At 56.4% G+C, this 16,998-nt stretch overlaps 5 protein-coding genes across 5 annotated transcripts; 2 read left to right on the top strand and 3 right to left on the bottom strand.

The window, feature by feature from the left end:
* Nucleotides 1-708: 708 nt before the first annotated feature.
* Nucleotides 709-2,677, top strand: BCV69DRAFT_283917 (DNA ligase/mRNA capping enzyme). Its single transcript, XM_025492864.1, has 5 exons — nucleotides 709-823; nucleotides 918-1,031; nucleotides 1,108-1,445; nucleotides 1,539-1,931; nucleotides 2,009-2,677. The coding sequence occupies exons 1-5, from the start codon at nucleotides 746-748 to the stop codon at nucleotides 2,466-2,468; spliced, it is 1,383 nt and encodes a 460-aa protein (XP_025346977.1). The 5' UTR covers nucleotides 709-745; the 3' UTR covers nucleotides 2,469-2,677.
* Nucleotides 2,678-4,010: 1,333 nt separating this feature from the next.
* Nucleotides 4,011-6,648, top strand: BCV69DRAFT_278070 (hypothetical protein; the record flags this gene model as incomplete). Its single annotated transcript, XM_025491191.1, has 2 exons — nucleotides 4,011-4,373; nucleotides 4,462-6,648. 2 exons carry the CDS (start codon nucleotides 4,011-4,013, stop codon nucleotides 6,646-6,648), a joined length of 2,550 nt encoding a protein of 849 aa, XP_025346976.1.
* Nucleotides 6,649-6,911: 263 nt separating this feature from the next.
* Nucleotides 6,912-7,808, bottom strand: BCV69DRAFT_33258 (hypothetical protein). Its single transcript, XM_025495209.1, has one exon. It carries the CDS (start codon nucleotides 7,637-7,639, stop codon nucleotides 7,175-7,177), a length of 465 nt encoding a protein of 154 aa, XP_025346975.1. The 5' UTR covers nucleotides 7,640-7,808; the 3' UTR covers nucleotides 6,912-7,174.
* On the bottom strand, nucleotides 7,716-10,622 carry BCV69DRAFT_278069 (hypothetical protein; the record flags this gene model as incomplete). Its single annotated transcript, XM_025491190.1, has 1 exon — nucleotides 7,716-10,622. One exon carries the CDS (start codon nucleotides 10,620-10,622, stop codon nucleotides 7,716-7,718), a length of 2,907 nt encoding a protein of 968 aa, XP_025346974.1.
* A 1,567-nt stretch (nucleotides 10,623-12,189) lies between these two features.
* Nucleotides 12,190-16,925, bottom strand: BCV69DRAFT_283911 (RdRP-domain-containing protein). Its single transcript, XM_025492863.1, has 2 exons — nucleotides 13,052-16,925; nucleotides 12,190-12,970 (listed from the first exon to the last, which is right to left on the bottom strand). Exons 1-2 carry the CDS (start codon nucleotides 16,705-16,707, stop codon nucleotides 12,433-12,435), a joined length of 4,194 nt encoding a protein of 1,397 aa, XP_025346973.1. The 5' UTR covers nucleotides 16,708-16,925; the 3' UTR covers nucleotides 12,190-12,432.
* Between the last annotated feature and the right edge of the window lie 73 nt (nucleotides 16,926-16,998).

Raw genomic sequence — 16,998 nt, 5'->3', positions numbered from 1 at the left:
CGGAGAGTGTATGCTCTGCCACAGCGGTAGAATCTGGTATCAAGGTGGAGAGGGTGGAGACCATGTCTACTGTCAGGGACGCCCTCCGCTCCATGCGCAGGCGGTGACTGGACCGATGGGCGAGAAAGGAGTGGTCTTTGTGGCCAGGAACATCTTGCTGGTCGGCGTATGAGACCACCTTGGCCAGGACTGGAGGGTGGGTGAGAGCCTGTGTGAGGATAGCGAAGGCTAGAAGGAGTTTGAGTGCTAAATGTAGCGAGAGGCTGAGGGAACCCTCCGCCGTCATCGTCGAATTAATCAGCGGTGGGAAAAGAAGAGTAGCGGGGTAGCATAGAGCTCAGCTCAGGAAGTGATTCAGCTGGGTCTCCAGGGACAGCAGCAGCCTTCGGGCCGATCAGCTTGGCCAACCCCGAGGCACTTCTCGGCCGATTCAGCGCTCTGTCTTTCGTGCATCCTCCGTCGTCCGCCGATCCGAGTGAGTGCTCAATTCTGATGAGTCTCTACAGCTGATGCTACCCTGAACTTGAAAAGCAGCCCAATCCTGGCATGACTGCTCATCGTTCATTGTCTTCCTTAGTGTACCATCATTTCCATACTGTAGCCTCGCTCCTCATCATCCTCTCTGCTTTCAAGCTCCGCGCTCCACATGACGGAAAGAGCACCATGACGGAAAGAGACTTGTTCCGGACTTCCTCTACCACCACACAATCCACCCTTCTACTCAATCGTTGTCTTGTCTTCGGGTATGTCTGCCGAGGGTGATAGCGGCACCATCGGAGGGAGGGAGCCAGCTCGGGCTATGGAGGTGGGAGAGACTATCAAGGTGAGATCAATCGTGGGCCAAGCATCGGCGGAGCACGACATTGCCCCTCCGTATTCATTGCTTAACCCCGCCACCTCTCTGATGTCTTACCCAGGTCGCAGGCAGTGGTACTTCAGAGTATACGATCAAGCGTCATGTGAATCATTACTCCTGCACATGTCCTGCCTGGCTATTCTACGGCGGCGAAAGCAATATCAGAACCTGCAAGGTGAGCATACATCGGCAATGAGCTGTCCTCCGCAGATACGATATGAAGCTGAAGTGAACGTTTTGTCCCCTCACAGCATCTGAATGCTGTACTTGGCGAGGCCTTTGAAGCAGCCCGCGTCCCTCCACGCTCTCCCTCTTCAAAGGGTAGGGGCAAGAAGGCTACCGCTTCAAAGCGAACCCGGCTTGTGGATGATTTTGAAGGCGACACTGCTTCACCGACGCACTCTCCCTCTTCGAGCAATAGCAAAAGAGTGAAGAGCGACGCTGCTTTCAACGACCTTACAAGGGAAAGTGACACTCTCGGTGAGAACGGGAAGGGGCCAATAGAGGTCATGCTGGCCAAGACCTGGGAGCTTGATGGGCGAGCATCACCACAGGGCCTCTGGGCCGCCGAGAAGATAGACGGAGTACGGTGAGTGCGAGCATTTCAGGCAACGCAGAGGTGCGCGAAGCTGGAGGGAGATGGCTGACCTTACCGGCTTCACCCTCGCTTCTCTGGGCATAGAGCATATTGGGATGGAGAGAGCATGTGGTCTCGCAACCGCAACAAGTACGAGCCTCCGACATGGTGGAAAGAGCGTCTGCCAAAGGATACTCCTCTAGATGGCGAACTCTTCGCCGGGCGTGACAGCTTCGATCGATGTTCCGGTCTCGTCCGCTCAGGTCCGGGTCCACACTGGAAGTCCATCCACTACCTCGTGTTTGATGCGGTGATGGAAGGTACAGTGGAAGAGAGATGGCGAGTGGCCAAAGCAAAGTGTGTAGACGGACAAATGTCACCCGATGATGTCCTGAAGAGCATCACAAGTTGCATTGCATTTCTGCCACAGACGGAAGTCAAGTCAAAGGAGCACCTGCTTCAATTGCTGGCCGAGGTGCACAAAGTTGGCGGAGAAGGGTGAGTTGGAAGGGTAGTAACGCTATCATGCGCCCGAATACGGATTGCTGACTCGTCTTCTCAAACCTTTATACCAGACTCATGCTTCGCAGGCCAGGAAGCCGATACACGGGTGGCAAGACGAGCGACTTGTACAAGGTCAAGACATGGTATGATGCCGAGGGCATCGTCGTGGGCTACAATGTCGGCGAAGGGCGAAATAGCCACCGCACTGGCAGTCTACGCCTCTTGATGGAGTGCGGTCATGAATTCGACTGCGGAGGAGGACGTGAGTATGATGGTGAAATCTTCTGTATACGACCTATTGACCTCAAGTGTACGCTTTCTCTTTCCGCAGTGACGGACTCTTTGCGGGATCACCCACCAAGTATCGGGACAGTGGTAGTCTACAAGTTTCAAGAGCTCTCACACGAAGGCACTCCCCGCTTTCCCATCTACTGTGGAGTGTCTGCGGACAAGGGCGTTGCCAAGGATGCCATTGTTCGATCAACTCAGCTGCGAGCTGACCAGGCTGTTGGGGCTGGGAGCGAGGCATAACCATTACTCAAGTATACCTGCCATCATTAGCATCGTCAATGAGGATACCCAACTGTCAACCCATTTTCATGTCACCTTTCGATTCTCGCAAACTATAGGATATGCCTATGCTGTCGTCTGGCTACCCATGAGTCGTACCTGAGCATCGTGATTCGCCAAGTGAGACTGGCGGATGCATTGACTGTCTCAGTCTGTCTTCGGCTGGGAGTAGGGAAGGAGAGGGGGTGGGGGGGGGGGGGGGGAAAGGTGCGGATGCGGGTTGACGTGGCGCGCATTGGGATCGGATCTAGCTGTGCGAGACATAGATGGAATGTGGGGTGATAAGGCTAGGGTCAAGTAAAGACAATGCCCTTGTGCCTGGCTAGAGTGCTGCAAGGGCGACTTGGCTGTATGCATTCGTTCCACAAGGAGGGCACAGCAGCAGAGGGCGAGTGAGGAGAAGGGAGGGGTTCAAAGAAGACGGCTGTGTAGGCGATGCTGCAATGAGGAAGCGAAACGGGGGAGAAGCGTGGTGAGACCTGAGCTGGTTGCTCCGACGCGTCGCGAGGGTGAGTGGTGAGATGGCTGAACTTGTCTACTTCCAAAAGTCCCGGCGGCGCTTGGAAGGTGGAACATGGTCGTGGGAGTCCATCGGGGAGAAAGGAGCGCAGAGGGCAGCACTAGAGGACGAGGACGTGGGGGGGGAGGCCAGGGCGGAAGCTCAGTCGTGGGCCTGGTGAGCCTTGTCTCGGCAGCCGCTTGTGTGCGGAAGGGGTGGCGCGTGGGCAGAGGCACTTTAGCCCTTGACGCGCCGTGGCGGAGATGCGCGTCCTTGGCTGCCCCCCTTTCCCTATCGCTGCCGCCCTGCCCCGCACCCACCGCTTGGCTGAGCAGACGCCAAATGCACCGACGCACTCCTACTGCCCGCACGCACGCACGCACGCCTAAGCACACACACACACACACACACGCCCCTCCCCCCCCCCTCCCCCACCCCTGGCCACTGAGCCCCTTTCTTCCTGTTCTTCCTACCCATACAATTCCCTACTTTGCCATCATCTCACACTCATATACCACAACATCGCCTTCAGAGCTACTCCCGCGATCAATCCACTGCTTCCTATCCACAATTGAGCAGCCCTCCACCCGGCCCGGCCCTTTGATTGGATCAACGCTCTGACTCACACCCCGCCTACCGCGACCGCCGTTGCCCCAACGGACCTGCGCCGCTTCCAAACGACACCACGCCGTCTCCCCATTCGCGGATACAAACAGCTCTGCGTCCTCCCCTTCGCCCTCGGTCCGGCTCTCACCATCAAGCATCCTTCGGCCCGACCGCTTCCCTTCACTCCGGGCGTTAGGACATTCGCGGCTACACAGCCACCAGCCACACCGCACGGCCGCCACAAGCCCATTCTCAGCCCTTGACATCAGCCTGTCTCGGAGTCACTGTAGCTTCATCCATCTAGGTCCCTCACAAGGGTTCGATACGATTCGCCACCTTCGCATCCGGCTCGTGCTTCGTCGTTCATTCTAGAATTACAACGACGCCTCCCTTTCGGCATGGCCGCCACCATCAATCCGGTCCAGTCTACCGACTCTGCATCTTCCACCTCTTCCACCATCCGCGCCAAATCTCCTCTGCGACAAAACGGTTTTGCCGTCGCACACCTCCCTTCCTCCTCCTCCACTTCGAATACTCACAACCACACTTCAGGAATGACTGCCAACGGAGATCACAATCCCACTGGCCAGTATCTCAGTCGATCTAGGACCACGACTGGGAGCAGCACAATCACACTCAAGCCACAATCTCACTCAAGACCACCCACCCATAGCACAGGCGCAATGGGCAATGGTGGTTCGGCAGACAGCGACGGAGACGTCGAGATGGAAGAAGGCGGAGCATCAGCAGGCGCTGATCAGGTGAGTTGTCGCAGGTGACTGGGCATTTGCATCTTCGCATCGCACCGAGCGCATCCTCTTACTTGAGCCCCTTCCTTTGACTTTACAGTACTCTTCGAGTTCTCAGCAACCGCTACCCATCCCACGTGTTCAGGAGCCCAGATCTGTAGAGACTCGAGCTGGGACCACGGCCTCGCAAACACCTAGCGACCTGTCTACACCTCCTGATGTGGTAGCCCGCGGTCACCATGGCTCCGAGGTAGGACTCAAGACACCTTCTTCGTCCAGCTCTGCCAGTCGCAGCGGCGGCGTGAAGCTGCCGCCTCTGTCCTCGATGAGTCCCAGCTTTGCAAGTACCCACAGAGTCTCTGCACACTGGTCACCAAGCCGTGGTTCGGACCCTCACCTATACTCCATCTCGAGCGGCAGCTTCTCCTATTCGAGCGTCAAGCCATACTTGAGCACCTCATTCAGGACTTCTGCTGAGCGCTCCGGCTCTGCACAAGTCGACGATCAGGACGATGAGGATCTCGACGATGACGTCTTCGGTCACACTTCAGGAGGACTGGTGCTGCAGGATCCGAATCCAGGCTATTCGTCTCGAGGTAGGGCACGAGGAGCTGCTGGAGCACCGGGGGACTTGGAAGGCGAAGGTGACATGGCCGGCGTCTTTAGCTTCTCGAGTCCCTACCTTCGGCCTCAATCGGCAGACGATCACGTCCCCGGTCTACCGCCCTCGCCCCCTGAGAGTCATGCTCGTTCGAGCTCGAAGCAACGAGGAGCGCCTCCCCCCGATCGCGTCCTCTCGCCCAGCTGGACAGCGAAGTCGCTTCAGCGGATGACGATCGGTGGCGGTGGGGTTGAAATGACCCCTTCGACAAGCGTTGGTGCGGGGTCTTCCTCCAACACGCCGGGCAGCAGTGGCGTAGGCGCAAACAGGCGATACGATCGGACTGCCCGTCCCTCGCACATGCACCATCCTCACTCGTACGCACATTCGCACTCGGCATTCAGCAAGTCGTTGCCTTCTGGCTCTGCACAAGCGGCACGTAGGTTGTCCTCGAGTCGCCTACCAAGACCCGCAATGCCTCCGACCTCTGTCAGCGCCTACTCCACAAGTCCTGGAGGGGCAGCGACTTTCGGCAGTGCTACCCTCTACTCGCGCAGTCCTTCCAACAATAGCCCATATGCGAGGAGTCCTGGTACAGGAGTAGGCTTTGCGGGTGGTCTCCGTCCTTCTCCGTATCATACTTCCTCGAGCAGTCGTGTAGCTGGTGTGAACACGACGTATGCCATGGACGTGCCTCGTGGACGAGAGCGATCCAGATCAAGACAGCGTTGGGCTATCCCTCGACCCGAGGCTAACAGAGCGTACGGCGAAGACGACGAGGGTGAGGAAGATGACGATGATGAGACGGACGATGAGATGATGCTCCCTGGACAAGTCGACGACGACATCGACGTTGACCACGACAGTGATGCGAGGACTGCCCGACCACGTATGGCTGCCATCGGTATTGCCGGCTCCTCCCCGCGCAATGACCAGAGACGCTTCGCCCCGTCCTCCATGCCAAACTACGCTGCTCCAGTCTCGAGCAATCGCCTCTCTGGTGGAGCTCATCCTCCCTCTGCCGCTGGCGCTGCCGCTGCAAAAGCAAGCTACGCAAGCGAGGTAGACGACGACGGTACTGGTCCCGCTCCAGATGAGATGACTGAAGTGTCCCTCATCCGTGACCGTCTTGGCGGAGCCGCCAACTGTGCCGCTTTTATTGCCAAGCTCTGGTTCCTCGTCACTCGCCCAGGGCGCTATGGGCGTTACTTGCACTGGAACACGACAGGCTCGACTGTCATCCTTACTACGGACCCGGACATCTCGAATGAGTTTGCCTCCGAGGTGCTGCCGAGGTTGTGGAACCATGCAAATTACTCGAGCTTCATACGACAGATGAACCTGTATGGATTCCAGCGACTGCCCTCTTCCCGCATACTAGAAGGCGCTGAAGTGCAAGCGGCGCATGAAGCTGGACTAAAGGCCTTTGGCTCTGCCACCTCTGCTGCTTCTAGTGGTGGTGAGCAAACCAACAGTATCAATGAATTCAGCACAGCACAACAGCTCTATGGTCCCCACAGCTCCTTTTTGCACCCCAAGTTCGTCAGGGGTCGAGAGGACTTACTGCCCATGCTCAAGCCGAGGAATGCAAAGAAGCCCAAGGCGGGAGGAGGAGGAGGTGTGGGAGGAGCTGCAGGCGCGGGCGGGGGAGGAGCAGGAGGGGTGGAGGGTGGAGATGATGAGTGAGCGAGTGAGTGAGCGAGCAAACGGTCAGAGCGGCTACGAGGAGCGAGAGAAAAGATGGAGATGGAGATGGAACCGGTCTCACATCTACACCCTCTCGTCCGATCCGGATCCGGATCCGGATCCGATGGAGCAAGTTGGGGGAACGAAGATCTCCTCTGCCCTCCTCTTCTCTTCTCTCCTCTTCTCTCCTCTCCTCTCCTCTTCTCTTCTCTCCTCTCCTCTCCTCTTCTCTTCTCTGCCTTGCCTCGCCTCTGCCTCTGCCTTGCTCTAATGGGCTGGCTACCTCTGCTCTGCTCCTATCTGTCTCCCTGTCTGTGTATACTGGTTCGCTGGCTGGCTGGCTGGCTAGTCGACGTCGGCGCCTGCTTTCTTCGAACTTGAACGTGAACGTGAACGACCTTGAACTTTATACCTCTTCTCTGTCTTCCGTCTTGATATTGTTGTTGTTGGTGATATTGGTGGTGGTGATGACTCTATAAACGAATCTTGATTATACCTTTCTTTTGGTTGTTTGTTTGTTGCCCACTCAGGACTGAGGACCGAGGGTGTTGGCATTACAGAGAGAGGCCGGGCGAGCGAGCGAGGAGACGCCCGCCCGCTCGCCCGCACGCACGCACGCACGCCTACGGTGCAAAGATCGAGGACAAATTCGAGCACAAGAGCACAAGAGCACAAAGGCACAAGGAGAGGTCACAACGATGGACATGTAAAAAAGTGAGTGTGTGTGTGTGTGTATTCCGCATCTGGACTTGGCCGCCTCTGCGAGACCTCTGCGAGAGGTGCTATCTCGTTGTGGGGAATGAAGTAGACACGACGACAGGGAGACAGGAAGAGAGGAACGGTGCTGGGTTGGTTGAGTTGAGTTTTGGGTCTGGTGAGGGAGGATGAGGGAAAGGGGACAAAGGAGAGAAGGTAGGCAAGGAGGGTAGGGCAGGGGAGGGGTAAGACAAGGATAGCAGGGCGTGCCAGGGCACACTGCACTGCATTGCATCAAGCATGCACATCCTGTCGAGAGCAGGCCCTAAATCTGAAGAGCAGGCCCTAAATCTGAATCTCCCTTCACCTTCTCACATCTCCTCTTCGCCCCTCCAGTCTTGTCCCGCCCCCTCCTTCTCCTTGCCAGTCTCGCGATCGATCAATCCCTCGAGTGTGCTCTGCAGACTACCCATGCTGAGAAAATGGCGGTGATGTACCCACCCAGGTCCAAACTCCTTCCCCGCCCCGGCTCCAACTCCAGCTCCAGCTCCAAATTCAGCTTCAAGTCCAGCACCGACCTCGGTCTCGCTTTCGTGCTGCTCTGTACCTTGACTGGTCTGGGAGAGGTAGCGAATCACGACTTCCAGTGAGCTCCGTGCTTGCAAGAGGGAGATGCTTGATGCCTGACCCATCTGCGCGCAGGGCTTCTTCGCATTGTTGCTCGCTGAAGCAGCGCTGCGACGGTGGCTCTGAGCGGCCTCGTCTTTGCCGCTGTCGTGAGTGGCAGACGGGGCAGGCAGGTCCGAGGGAAATGGCACGCGGTGCTCTGCATGGTTCGTACTCGAGTCCGGGAGGTCGGACCAGGCGCCTGCAGTGCGCTCTGCTCTAGAGCCAGTGGCGAGGACATTCTCTTTGTCTTGCTGCAAGGTGCTACTGCCGGTGTTAGATGAGGTGCTGACTGCCTGAGTCTGGGGCTCCACGTCATTCCGGACCTCGGAGCCTACTGCACCTGTTGAACCTTGAGCGTAGCCCTCCACGATGGAGAGAGATGCGCCTGCTCCTTGCTTCTGTGAGTGCTGAGGCCCAGGAGCAGAAGATGGCACCCGTGTCACTCGCTGACAAGGATCCTTGTTGCGAGGACGGAGTACACGGCGCGAAGAAGTCTGAACAATTGCTGCTGATGGAGCCTGAGCAAAAGTTGACGATGCAGTCGCATCAAAGTGAGGAGCAGGGGGTTGCTCAAGCTTGATAAGGGTGGGGCCCGCGTTCTGTCCAGTGAGACCGCTGCGATTTTCCTGTTCGGACTCTACGATGTTGATTCGTGCACGCTCACTGAGAGCGGCCGGTCCGTTGAGACGTCGACGACGCTTTGCAGGCTCGACTATGGGCGACTCGGGGAGGTGGAAGAAGTCTTCGTGCTTAAGAGCGCCCATGAGTTCCTCAGCGGGGCCAGTCGGCTGTGCACGAGAGGTTATCGCATTGTGTGGACGTTTCGCTGGGAGCGGTGGGATAGGCTGAGAATTGGAACCAGGCCCACTGTGCACACCGCAGGCTGGGTGATCCGCGGCGCCTCCTTGCACGTGGTGTTGGTGCCTTGCGGCGGCCGCCGTCGTCCTTGTCTTGCGATGCCTCCTTGGGGGCGCACTAGATGCTGCAGCACCCGCCACTTTGCCCTGCGTCGTTTTGGACACCCCACTGTCCTCTTGCAACGATACAGACCCATGCCTGGATAGAGCTGCCCTTTCCTTGAACTTTTCAATCCAGCCTTGTGATCCTTTGAAATTGCCTATATCTCCATAGAGGGTCTGTGCCATCTCCAGTGCCTTCTCCCTGATCGTAGAGTCAGTCACTGTACTTCCTTGACTCTCCACCTCGAACATCCAGTCGCCCAATTGCTGCTCAAGAACAGGCCACTTCGGCGGGCGACTGCGGGCCGCAGTGGGCTGTAAAGGCGAATCCTCTGGCATGGACAGCCACTTTTCCTTCTCCTTCAGAATCTTGGACACTGTGCTGCGCTCCACTCCGAACTCTCTCGCCAGTTGTTCCTGCTTCTGGGTAGGGTTCTCTAGGTGTCGCAGACAGACCAGCTTGCGGTCACCAACCGTCAATCGCTTCTTGCCCTGAAGACGTCGCACCTCTACTCGCTTCACACCGCCTTCTGAGTCTTTAGCGATAGAGGAAGCACGGCTGAGGCGATCCGTGCCGGAAGACGATGTGAAGCTTTCATCTAGTGACATTGAGTTGCTGCTAGATGCCATTGTCGACGGTGGCCCAAAGAAACGTGTCATATCGCCAAATGATGCAGGTGTGACGGGGGAGTGCCGCGCAGAGTCCGCATCTCTGGTTTGAAAGACTGAAGAAGGTGTGGTCGATGGCGAGACGAGGCTCTGACCTGGTGAAGGCGGGCTTGACATGAAAGGGTGACCTGAAGAAAGAGTCCGGAGGAAGGCTGCCCTATCGCTGCTCATGCGAGAACTGGGTCCAGTCGAGAGGGGTGCTGAACTTGGGCCGATGAGTCGCTTCTCATGGCCAGGTGCCGACATGGTCAAGTAAGGCTGGTCTATGCGGCGGATTGGAGTCATTGTCTGAAGACGAAGCAATTGCTCCTGCTGATGACGAGCGGCAGTCATATGATCGAAGCTAGCGTGGCGACTATGACCATGACTCTGAGCAATCGGCTGGAATGGAGAATCTGAGCTCGAAATGTACAAGCCTCGCGACGGCTCAGAGCAGAGAGCGTACATTGCAGCACTACCTTGGGGCGAGTTGCTTTGCCCGGGGAATGAGACATTGAGATTGACGCCTGCTTCACTGTGGTCTTGCATATGAGTGCTAGAGGCCAATCCAAATGGATGCCTCGCCATATGGATCATTTGCTGCATTGTAGCGTGCGTGTCCTGAGATGGCGCATAGAAGTTCGAGTTCCCCAGTTGACGGCTTGCACCCTCCCAGTCTCGCTCTTTCGATTGGGGTGAAGATTGCTGCAGCTGCCTCATGATGTCCAACTGCAGTGCTTGAGAAGAGGCAGGTCTCGCCAGGGAAGCATAGTGCTGTGAGTCTTGAGTGGAGCGCCGACTGTCGGCCAGCTCGAGTGGTGTAACGGTGCTCCAGGTAGGAGCTTGATGGCCCGCAATGAGCTGATCGACATTAGGACCAGGTGGGTACCATGACGCGAGATTGTCTGCTACCTCGGTAGAAGAGCCCTGGCTATCCACCTGTTGAATAGCTTCTTCGACCAGTCCTTGCCCCCTGACGGTATTTGCACGTGTGACCGGCATGGCCTGATCGAGGAAAAGCAGATGCAAGGCAAAGTCTCGGGAGGCTGTCGCGTGCTGGAGGAAGAGTAGATCAGAGTTGCAGATATTGTTTTGCCAAGAGGCTGGGTATACGAAGTGACGATCGATGAAAAATTCTCCTATGAGTAGTGAGGTGTGGGGCTGTTTCCTGCGTCCGAGCGCTGCCGACGATGTATGCTGGGGTATCTGGAGTTGCGAAGAGTCGTATTAGGGGTGTAGTATCTGTCTGGTAATGCGATCGCCCTTGATGGAAGCACCTTGTGAAGACCGAAAGCCAGCCGAGGGAAGAAAGAATGGGAATGACTAGCCACTTCTTCCCTACAGAAAAGGGCAGCGAGGCTTGCCAGGCAGTTGCAGGGACGAGAGCCGCTAGGATCTGACTCGAGATGGACCTAAACAGTCCAAGCTCCAGTAGAGTAGAGGCTAAAGGTGGCGAGGACAATTGAAGAGAGCAAGCTCAGGTAGGTCAAGAAGCAGGCAGTACAAGTGCAGCTACTTCTTTTCCCTTCCTCAGCTCTACTCTTCTCAAGAGTCAAGAACGCAAGAGGAAGAAAAAAAGGCGGAAGAGGATGCGATCCGTCTTGACCACTTGTCTCCTTTCTGCGTACTGCAAGGTCCGCCCGGGTTCGGAACGGTTGCAAAGTCGTACAGTCCCGGGTTCGTGTGCCTGTCTTTTCCTCCCAATGTACTTCCACCTTGTACTCAGGGGTCAGATGAGGATCTCAGGGTTGCTGATTGACGAGCCCTGAGCTCCTGGAGGATGACAAGGATACCCACCAGGGCAGATGAGCCAAAGTCCGGATAAGCCGCGCTCTGAAGAGTGCAAGTGCTGCAGCTTGATGCCTCGATGCCCTGGCAGCTGCTCTGGAGATCGTGGGGTCCTTATGATCCGGAGGAATGGAGGAGACTACAGGAAAAGAGTAGATGGCAAGGAAAGATTCCCGGCTGCCCACGTCTAGGAGAGGTACTGAGAGTACAGCTGATGCGGTTGAGAGAGAGAAAGAAGCGTTTGCAAGATAGTGGACTTGCTTTGCGGCCTTTAGCTGCAGTCCTCCAGCGAAGGTAGAGGATGAGTATGTCTGGACTGGGTGGTATGGACCCTGGATTCTATTTCTGCTTCAGATCCCCCCACTCTCACGAGGTTTAAGATGATGAGCCCCGGATAGCACAGAGGAGAGCAAGGCAGGAGCGAGGCGCTGCGCCCTGGAGCGTAGCTGCAAGGCCCTTGCGTGCAGTCCATGAAAGGAGCAAGGCGAGGGACCCGAGCCACCTGAATTTTCTCCCCCCACCCCCACCCCTTGGCCTGCACCCTCCCTCCGGCAGGGACACGGCGGTGCAGCCACTTGCCTAGAGCGAATGCGTCGGCATGGTGTGCCCTCCTCAATGGCCAAATATAGCGTCGGGACGGGAGAGCACAACACATTTGTCCCACTGCCAATGAGACCACATCTACGACGTCCCTTTGATCGAGCTCATCCCTGCCCCCGCAATTTCGAGACCAACACTCCGCGTTTTTCAAAGACCGCTCACCTGTTGGTCTTCCGCTCACACGAGCAAAATTCTCCTCTCCTGAGGCTCAGACGGAGAGGAGAAATGGTGACATTGACATTGACAAGGGACACATCATGCGTGACATGCAACGGCTTGGAGCAGCTCGTTGATTTTGGCATGGCTGAATCTGTGTAGAAAAACCGGGAAAGGAAAAGAGACGGAGACCTGTCACATCGTCTTGGCTTTCATGGACTGAGAGTGCACCCAGGGTGTACTGACAAAGACTCCAGCAGATGAGCTCTCAGACAGCCCTGCTTCCCATGTTGCGCGTCATCTGCTTGAACCACAGATTCCACATCTCCAGTTCCTCAATCTTCTTGAGTATCGGGGCAATCGCGATCCACTTTGCACCCTCGTATCGCCTGTGAGTCCAATGCTCGCCACCTTCAGCATTGTTGCGGCGCAAATTGCTAACAGCGGGCGACTTGACTTCCTCGAACATCTCAGACGCTCGGATCCACCTGGCCAATCGAATGACCAGATACTGGACAAAGTCCTTGTCGGCCTTGAGGCGCGCCATCTTCGCCTCTCGCTCGCCCTCTGGCGTGGTATAATTCCAAGATAGATCTCGGAGACTCTTGGGGGTGATGCGGGGCTCGTTCCACTCTTGCGTGTCGCAGAAGTTGCTCATCGTCTGGTCAATCAGGCCCGAGATGTCATCTTTGAGGCCTATCTGAGCCGAGTAGCCACGGGAGCCAGTGAAGCGCGTACCGAATCTAGAGAGGATGACACCCATGAAGCACTCTTCTTCCGAGAGATCCTCACGACGTCTCTCAGGGCTAAGGAGAGAAGAGAGGCCGAAGCTGTCAGGCTTCTCTGGAGACCTTGACCACTATACTGCGACCACAATTGCTACTCACGCATAGTCGTTGGCATAGCCGTCCAGCAAAGAATAGTAGACCTGCACCGCGGCCATGTCCTCATCTCCACCAGGGAGCCAATTGTCCGGGAGCCAAGGACGAATCTTGTTCCAGTAGAGGAGCCGAATCTCCGACTCACTCTTCACTGGAGAGATGTTCCTGCCCCAGCTGTCGATGTCAGCGCTGACAGAGATCGCTCGGAACATCTGACCTAGAGCCTTGGGAGACTCGTAGTAGCCCAGGTTCAGCCTCGCCCACCGACTGCGCTCTTTGGCTCGACGGCCTTCGACGCGATGCTCGCTCTGACAGAAGTCCGGTCTGGCAGGGTCCTCGAGACGAGGGATGTTGCGAAGATCAGGGGGGACGCCTGTCTTCTGATAGTCTACCGCGACCGACGCAAGCTGAGCTAGCTTCTCGCACTGGCGGTCCTCGACACCGAATGCTGAACGGTCCGCGATGCACAGGTGACGATCGGCAATCATGCCCAATCTGTCCGTCTGACAGTAGAGCAAGAAGAAGTTCACAACGTCTTCCCATGTGACTGGACGAGGAAGCGATTTTGGAGTCTCGCTGTCGAACTCTCCAGCGGGACGAGTCTTGGGTGGCATCAAGAGCGGATTCTGAAAGACGTTATAGAGATCGCCGTCCAAATCACCTCCGCTGAGCATCGATGGCAGTGGCCTGCGGCCTCTTCGACTGAACACGACGCAATTGTGCAAGTTCAGGAGAGGATGTCCAGGAGGTGGCCTTCCAATCAATGTGGCATACTGGACATCTCCAGCCGCAAGGTAAGGACTTCGCCCGACGAGACACCATCCTTTGAGGAACTGAGGGTTAGCATCCTGACCTTCTCTCAGCTGAACATACACTTGTCCTTCGTCCAAAAGGCCGCTCTCGTCCATGATGCCAATTAGCGTCCACGCTTGGTCAACTTTGCATCGTGCCTTGTACTTGATCATACGTAGGGCGCTTGTCAGCACTGTCAGATTGCACCTCTTGAGGAAGGCCACGTCGGTGATTCCTTTGATGCCCAAAACGCGATGGAGGGTCTGCAAAAGGTCAGAGCTCTCAGCGGCAATGCCGACGCCGTAGCTGCGATAAAGTCGCAGAGCCGCTACTGTGTCTGTGACTGCGAAGCGAAGGTCGGCAACGGCCTGCTCTTGAATGCGTAGGAAGTTGCTAGGCGGCACACCAAGTGTCTCGAGTAGTGCTACGAGGGGTCGGTTGAGGTTCGTGCTCAATGGCGCATCCGCACTGGAGGCGACTTCAAGTGAGATTGCATGGGGATGGTCAACTTCGTTCGTCTCGAACTTCACCATGCTTTCGCGAAGCATCACGTCAGAGCCGGTCTGCTCAGAATTGAGAGACAACACGCCCTTCGCACCACCAATACGGACTTGGAAGACGACAGGTAGTGTAGTCTTTCGCTTGTTTCTCCTGATCCTTGCGTCCTTTTCGTGCAGTTTCTCCATGGTGGCGCGTGATAGGGTGCCACAGCCGTCTGAAAAGATGTACTCGCGAGAAACGACGTTGCCAATGCTATTGTAGCGCTTCGTACCTATCTTGACATCTTCGACGATGAGTCTCCTCTCGAATGGAACATCGATCTGGAAGGCTGTGGAAGTGAACGCCTGACCCATGCGAGCCGCATATCTGGCCGGTACCTTGATGTTAGACAAGTCGCCGATCGTCGCTCGGATCGAGTCGGCAGACACAGCCTCACCCTCATAGACGAAGTCGGACACGAACCACGTGGAGTGCTCTCGCAAGCTTGAAGTTGAGAAGCCCAAGAAACGGAAGAGCCTGCCGCCGACCCTTAGACCTTCGAGGAAGAGCTTTTGCACTTTGCCACTGAAGATCTGCTCGTCTTGGTCAACTTCTCGGGAGTCTCGAATAAGATCGCCCGACTCGTCCTGGATTCGTACGCGCAGGAAGTGAGTCTCCTTGCCAGGGTAAGCCCGGACGATTCTGTTTCCCGTGTCACGCTGAGGTCCGTCTAGCCACAGTCCAGCAGGTGTGATGACAGCGGCATGTATCTGATGGTAGCCAGTGTCCTCGTGTACAGTCTTGAACGGCGATCGTTGAGCCTCTTCGGCTTGCCAGAGCTGCTCCTTCAATCGCTGAGCGAATGCGTCTGCATCAGAGACAGAGACTTCACCAGGCATGTGGTGTCGCAGGCCGCTGCGAGCGGTTCGCACGACGACTGCTGCCGTCGGAGGATCGAGGCGTCGATCGATCTCTTTGAACAGCAGAGTGAGCTCCCATACCTCAAGAGGAGTGAGGAGACCCGACTGGACAAGACCATGCACTTGAAAGCTGAGTTCAAACGAAGTACTGGCGTACCATTCGTTGAGCTTTCTCAAGATGCCGTTGCGGTAGGGCTGATCCGTATTCTGCTCGATGTCAATGTAGGCGACAATGTCGATAAGCTTGCGTCTCCATCGCAGCAGGAAGTGGTCCAGATCTGCTCTGTTCGTACACCGGACTTTGACGACGTAGCAGAATGGTGCGATCTTCTCGTGGGCACTATCGAGACCCGGCGTTCTGACAAATTTCGCCACTGAGTCCAGCCCATTGAACTTCATGATCCCGACTCTGCGGGTGAGCGAGGCAATGCCGCCAGTGATGTCCTGCAGGTACGTGGGCAGTGCAGTAGTGTAGATGTAGAGGTCCTTTCCGTGTACGACCAGCTTCTCCACGCTGTACAGAGATATGCTGATGAGTCGGTCGCTGAGGCGGACTGTGAGCTTGGCAGAGTCTCCATCTAGATCTACGACAGAGTAGTGGTCATCCAAGACATTGCTCTTCCAGGCAGAAGCGAAGCGCCCTTTTGAATCCCAGCCTCCGAGCTCGCACTCGAGCACGTAGAGGTCCTTGGCTCTTTCTTCGTCGCTGTTCTCGTAGTCGGAATGTGTATCGACAGCCACAGTATTTGGCTTGAAGATAAGGGACTTGATTTCCTGCTCGGTGATGCGAACAGTTCCTGGCTTGGGCCTCTCGAAGCGCAATCTATGCTTGGCAATCTCGACAGAATCACGTGCTTGAGGTCCATACCAGCGCATGAATATGTTGCAGCAGTCTAGGTTAGGGAAAGTGACCTGCCCGAATTCTACTGTCCCACGTTTAGACCTGACTGTAGCTCTGAAGGTCGGAGGATCTGGGAAGGCCTTCTTGATGGCGGCGCCGACTGCCTTTCGAAAGACGCGTGCATAGGTGTTCTGAGGCAATTGGTAGCACACCAACACTGGTTCTTGAGGTCGTTCGTAGTCTGGCAGATTTTGACCTCTGGAGCCTTGTGTGGATCTTGGGCCTCTCTGCTGATGGTTCTGACGCTGAGTTTGCTGATTTTGTGATCGTTGCTGATGACCGGAGGTACTTTGACGGCCTTGAGTTCGACCAGCAGTGCCTGTTGACGAAGCAGCGGAGGGTGCAGTCCTGAGCTCTGAGCTTGCGAGGTTGTTCTGTCGAAGAAGCCATGGCGGAGGAAGAGGAGCTTGGGCTGAAGGACGGGTGACTGGGAGGCCACTGCTGGTTTTGGGTGTACGAAAGCCAGATGAGGACGAAGAGGCGTTGGAGCTTATGCTTGTGACAGCACTACCCAAGTCTCTGATCGAATTGATGTCCAGCTGAGTGAGAGCATGTTCGAGGGCGGGCATGTTGAGAGAAGGGGCCCGTGAGAGAGAAGAGTGTCATATGACCTGGGGGTGTGGGCTGGCTTGGGGAGGACGAGATTGCGATGGTCAGGAGGACAAGGTGCAGACAGCACGGCGGACGAGGAGAGCCATGTCTCCTCACACAGAGGCTGCGAGCGAAGAAGTCATCAGGCACGGCGGAGGTAGAGTGCTTGCGGTCAATCCTGCCGACGAAGAACGACGTTGAGTGGCAGCAAGAGCAATCGAGGCACGCGCTCCAATCAATTACTTCGACGGAAAGAGACACGCGTTCAG

The sequence above is a fragment of the Pseudomicrostroma glucosiphilum genome (genome assembly GCF_003144135.1).
Source record: "Pseudomicrostroma glucosiphilum strain MCA 4718 unplaced genomic scaffold BCV69scaffold_10, whole genome shotgun sequence".
Classification (NCBI taxonomy): domain Eukaryota; kingdom Fungi; phylum Basidiomycota; class Exobasidiomycetes; order Microstromatales; family Microstromataceae; genus Microstroma; species Microstroma glucosiphilum.
Note: the sequence above shows the minus strand (reverse complement) of the source record. Positions and strands in the feature narration are given on the sequence as shown.

What these genes read in the sequence shown, in the direction of transcription:
- BCV69DRAFT_283917 (XM_025492864.1), top strand. Translation starts at nt 746, where the DNA reads ATGTCTGCCGAGGGTGATAGCGGCACCATCGGAGGGAGGGAGCCAGCT. An exon ending in GAGAAGATAGACGGAGTACG is followed by an intron (nt 1,446 to 1,538) that starts GTGAGTGCGAGC and finishes CTCTGGGCATAG; the next exon opens with AGCATATTGGGATGGAGAGA. An exon ending in CACAAAGTTGGCGGAGAAGG is followed by an intron (nt 1,932 to 2,008) that starts GTGAGTTGGAAG and finishes CCTTTATACCAG; the next exon opens with ACTCATGCTTCGCAGGCCAG.
- BCV69DRAFT_33258 (XM_025495209.1), bottom strand. Translation starts at nt 7,639, where the DNA reads ATGCAATGCAGTGCAGTGTGCCCTGGCACGCCCTGCTATCCTTGTCTT.
- BCV69DRAFT_283911 (XM_025492863.1), bottom strand. Translation starts at nt 16,707, where the DNA reads ATGCCCGCCCTCGAACATGCTCTCACTCAGCTGGACATCAATTCGATC. An exon ending in GGCTATGCCAACGACTATGC is followed by an intron (nt 12,971 to 13,051) that starts GTGAGTAGCAAT and finishes TTCTCTCCTTAG; the next exon opens with CCCTGAGAGACGTCGTGAGG.